Source organism: Chiloscyllium plagiosum, chromosome 3, assembly GCF_004010195.1.
Source record: "Chiloscyllium plagiosum isolate BGI_BamShark_2017 chromosome 3, ASM401019v2, whole genome shotgun sequence".
NCBI lineage: Eukaryota > Metazoa > Chordata > Chondrichthyes > Orectolobiformes > Hemiscylliidae > Chiloscyllium > Chiloscyllium plagiosum.
In genome coordinates this window covers 55,158,528-55,162,754 of record NC_057712.1, presented here as the reverse complement: position 1 = coordinate 55,162,754, position 4,227 = coordinate 55,158,528, and the positions used below count along the sequence as shown (strand labels likewise).

The 4,227-nt window shown below is 40.9% G+C and overlaps 1 protein-coding gene across 5 annotated transcripts in view; it reads right to left on the bottom strand.

The window, feature by feature from the left end:
• Nucleotides 1–4,227, bottom strand: part of msra (methionine sulfoxide reductase A) — a 505,505-nt gene that overhangs the window by 84,369 nt on the left and 416,909 nt on the right. The window contains exon 6 of one of the 5 annotated variants that reach the window (XM_043682316.1): nucleotides 390–505. The exons of the other annotated variants lie outside the window; for them this stretch is intronic. Within the exon in view, the coding sequence (XP_043538251.1) occupies nucleotides 446–505 (60 nt within the window). The 3' untranslated portion in view covers nucleotides 390–445. Of the gene's footprint in view, nucleotides 1–389; nucleotides 506–4,227 lie in introns of those variants that run through there. 5 annotated transcript variants of the gene reach the window in all.

Here is a 4,227-nt window from a genome sequence, read left to right as displayed (position 1 = left end):
CAATCATTTCCCTAGCTTCCCACAGAGTTCTCGGGTACACCTGATCAGGTCCTGGGGATTTATCCACCTTTAACCATTTCAAGACATCCAGCACTTCCTCCTCTGTAATCTGGACATTTTGCAAGATGTCACCATCTATTTCCCTACAGTCTATATCTTCCATATCCTTTTCCACAGTAAATACTGATGCAAAATATTCATTTAGTATCTCCCCCATTTTCTGTGGCTCTTGTCTGATATTGTCACAACAGCTCATGATTTTCTTTGTGTGTTGTGCTACTTGCTGCTTATCTTTCAAACATTACATCATAGTATCTATGATGTTGAAACCTTTGCATAATCAGTGCTAGCTATAGATTAACTATGTATGCAGTATTATTTTACCTTGCGATATTCTTGAACCTGCTTTCACTAGATGAGCTTTTGTTGCAGGGGATGGCTTGAATTAGAAATTACTGCTTTCAGAAATTGATTCACCAATCCACATATTAAAGTGAAGGCCATACTGAAGGCAAACAAAAATGATTAAATTAAGATGATGTTAATAGTGATGACTGCCTTGAAATATAACATTTTGATTAACATTTTCAAAATAAATTAATGCAAAAATATTGAGACATCTATAAAAATTCCTGCCAAATCTGTTACATTTCCACTAAAGACAAAATGTCATGAGGAAATATTTTTAAAATGAATTGACAACACCTTTGGCAGATGTCTCTCTGAAACAAACCTGATCTTTTTCCATCTTCAGAATTCAATGACCTGCAAAAAGTTCTTCAGAAATAAATGTTCTCTTTAAAAGGAGAGAGCCATCAGTTATCAACAATGAACTCAAATTCAGTTCTACAAATGTGCTACAGATGATAAACTGTTTTTTTTAATTAACTGTGACCCAGCAGAAAACGTCCAGTCATAACAACATCACGCCTCACTTCTTCTACTAATTCTACATTAATACTTCAGAGATTGTGTGTATGTGGGCTGCTTCAATCCAGCATGTTAAAATTGTGGCTGAATATAAGCGACCGTAATTCAGTACAAGCTAAAAGGTTGAGGCATCAAACAAAAGACTAGTTTTACTACCGAACCACATCATCTTCTTTATTAATGTCCTCTCAGCATCATTTCCATCTTTTTACTTGAACATGTTGACTCATTTTCGATGCAGCATCATGAGGACTGTCAGATTCTCTCCGATACTTATCTAAAGTCCATGTGAATATCCTGACAACATTGATTACGTATTTATCTAATAGTTGAAATAACTGCTATTCAAATAGTTAAAATAACTGCTATTCAGAAAATAATTCTCCCGTAGCAGTTGTACATATTTGCCTGCAAATGTATATCTCTCAATGTATTAAAAGACTTGCATTTAGAATATGGCTTGTCTAAGTGTCAAACCTATCTCCAGTAACTCATTTCTCATCTAACTTTGTTCACAACAAACCTATTACGATAAATTAACATAAGCACTATTCCATTGTGAGCCATGCCTCGACAGACATGACTGTGCCTACTTAGAGTAAGAAAAGGGCCACTTATTTGCCATTTTACAGAATAACAGTCACAAAACTTAATTCCTAAAATTCCAGAATGCATAAACCAAAGAAAATCTAGTTTATTATAATCGTTGTAAATCCACCAATCCTAATAATACAAAACGAATAACGTAGGGTGACAGCTTCTCTTCTTATAAACCATGTACCTTCTGTCACACTGTGAGCAACACCTGGGGAAATCTACTGGATTATATCTATTATACACTAAGCAAACTGAGTGGGCCACAAATGAGCGAAATGCATCAATAGCTCATATGGCAAAATATGTCAGTGGGAAAACACAATTTGAAAGTATCACTACTTGCTGGCCTAAATAATTTACTTTCTGTGAATTGATCAGAACATCTCAAAGAGTCACTAATTACTCCAGGAGTTTTCTTAACTGAGATGAATAAAATGTTCCTCTCAATCTTCCTGAACTCAAATTTGTCCAACTCACAAGGTTCACAGAAGCTTAACTTCCAGCACTAATCCGCAAATCACCTCTCAATTCTTAAATTTGTGATTGTTTTAAGTTCCCTTGGCATAAAACCCTATAACTGCCTCTTGACATATTCATGTATTCCTAATAACTGCAGTCCTTTTTTCCACTGCAAATCTATATCTGCAAATATTGCTTGTCCTTGATGAATCAAAGCCACCAAAACCAAATTTCTCCTGTGCAGCACCTGGGGATGGAGAATGACTTGCTTTCAAGCTAGTTTGATGGTTTTTGAGACGGCTAATAAGTGTAATGCATGATGTGCGGACTCTGTCACATAAGGGCTTAAAAATATCTTGCTGGAAAAGCGCAAAAGAACAGCAGAAGCTTATGCCCGAAACGTCAATTCTCCTGAAGGGCTTATGCCCGAAACGTCGATTCTCCTGTTCCTTTGATGCTGCCTGACCTGCTGCGCTTTTCCAGCAGCACATTTTTAAGCTCTGATCTCCATCATCTGCCGTCCTCACTTTCTCCTCTGTCACATAAGGGTCAACTGGTACCTGAAGAACTGAAGCATGTAGGTTGGTGTAGATTTATGCACTCCCTTTGACACCTCAATCTTATCTTTACAGGTTCCCAACTAGTCTGCTGATGTGTTGTTGCCTTTCTGAATGACCCTTCTGTATTTTGGTTGGTCACCAGCCATGGAATCTGATGAGTTGGCTGAGATATTTGACATCTTCAGGGATGCTTTAAAGATATCCAAAAATACACCAATCCCCTCTTGGGATCTCCTTCCATGACTGAGTTCCAAAGACAGCAAGTGCTTCAGGAATCTGGTGTAGGTGTCTTAAATACATGTCCAGTCCAACAGAGCTGGGTCTGAGTGATTAGTGCCTCAATGCTAGAGAAGTTGATTTGGGAGCGCATACTGCTGTTGGGCTACCTTTCTCATCAGCAGACTTGGAGGATCTTGCAAAAGCACTGCTGTTGGTACCTCTCTAATAATCTGAGATGCTCACTTTAGTCATCCAATTCTCTGAAACATATAAGAGCTGGGGAGTCATTGCTTGTTGGTAAACTGTAAATGTAGTCTTGGGCTTAAATCCCTGTTCCTCAACTTGCTTCAGTCTGTTGAAGGTGTATTGATTGCAATGCTGAATTTCATCATTTATATTTGCCTTCGTCGAGAGGAGACTCCTAAGCCATTGAAAATAGTTCACATTTACCAGGATCCACTATTAATTTACAGCAATAAAGGGACATTAGATTAGATTAGATTACTTACAGTGTGGAAACAGGCCCTTCGGCCCAACAAGTCCACACCGCCCCGCCGAAGCGCAACCCACCCATACCCCTACATTTACCCCTTACCTAACACTACGGGCAATTTAGTATGGCCAATTCACCTGACCTGCACATCTTTGGACTGTGGGAGGAAACCGGAGCACCCGGAGGAAACCCATGCAGACACGGGGAGAACGTGCAAACTCCACACAGTCAGTCGCCTGAGGCGGGAATTGAACCCGGATCTCTGGCGCTGTGATGCAGCAGTGCTAACCACTGTGCCACCGTGCCGCCCACATATTCTGCTCTCAAAGATGTTTGGAAGAGGACTATAGTTTTGCAGGCAGTTTAATGGAAGTTCCATTTTCTCATATGCTTCAGAGAAGATGTTGACAATGACATGGCATTCAGATTTTGAGTGACGCACTTACAAATGTAATCTACATTCAGTACCTTTGAGTGAGGAATGAGTGGTCTTGGATTGAAGGTGATCTAGTTTGACCAATTCTTAGATTATCTGCATATCTGTAGACAATTTTCTTGAGATAAAATTTGATATTGCAACAAGAAAAGATGGCAGATAGATGGGTGACAGTGAGGGGGACTTGGAGGAAGCAGCCAGTGCAGGGACCCCCTGCGGCCGTTCCCCTCAAGGGCGGCACGGTGGCACAGTGGTTTGCACTGCTGCCTCACAGCGCCAGAGACCTGGGTTCAATTCCCGCCTCAGGCGACTGACTGTGTAGAGTTTGCATGTTCTCCCCGTGTCAGCGTGGGTTTCCTCCGGGTGCTCCGGTTTCCTCCCACAGTCCAAAGATGTGCAGGTTAGGTGAATTGGCCGTGCTAAATTGCCCGTAGTGTAAGGTAAGGGGTAAATGTAGGGGTATGGGTGGGTTGCGCTTCGGCGGGGCGGTGTGGACTTGTTGGGCCGAAGGGCCTGTTTCCACACTGTAAGTA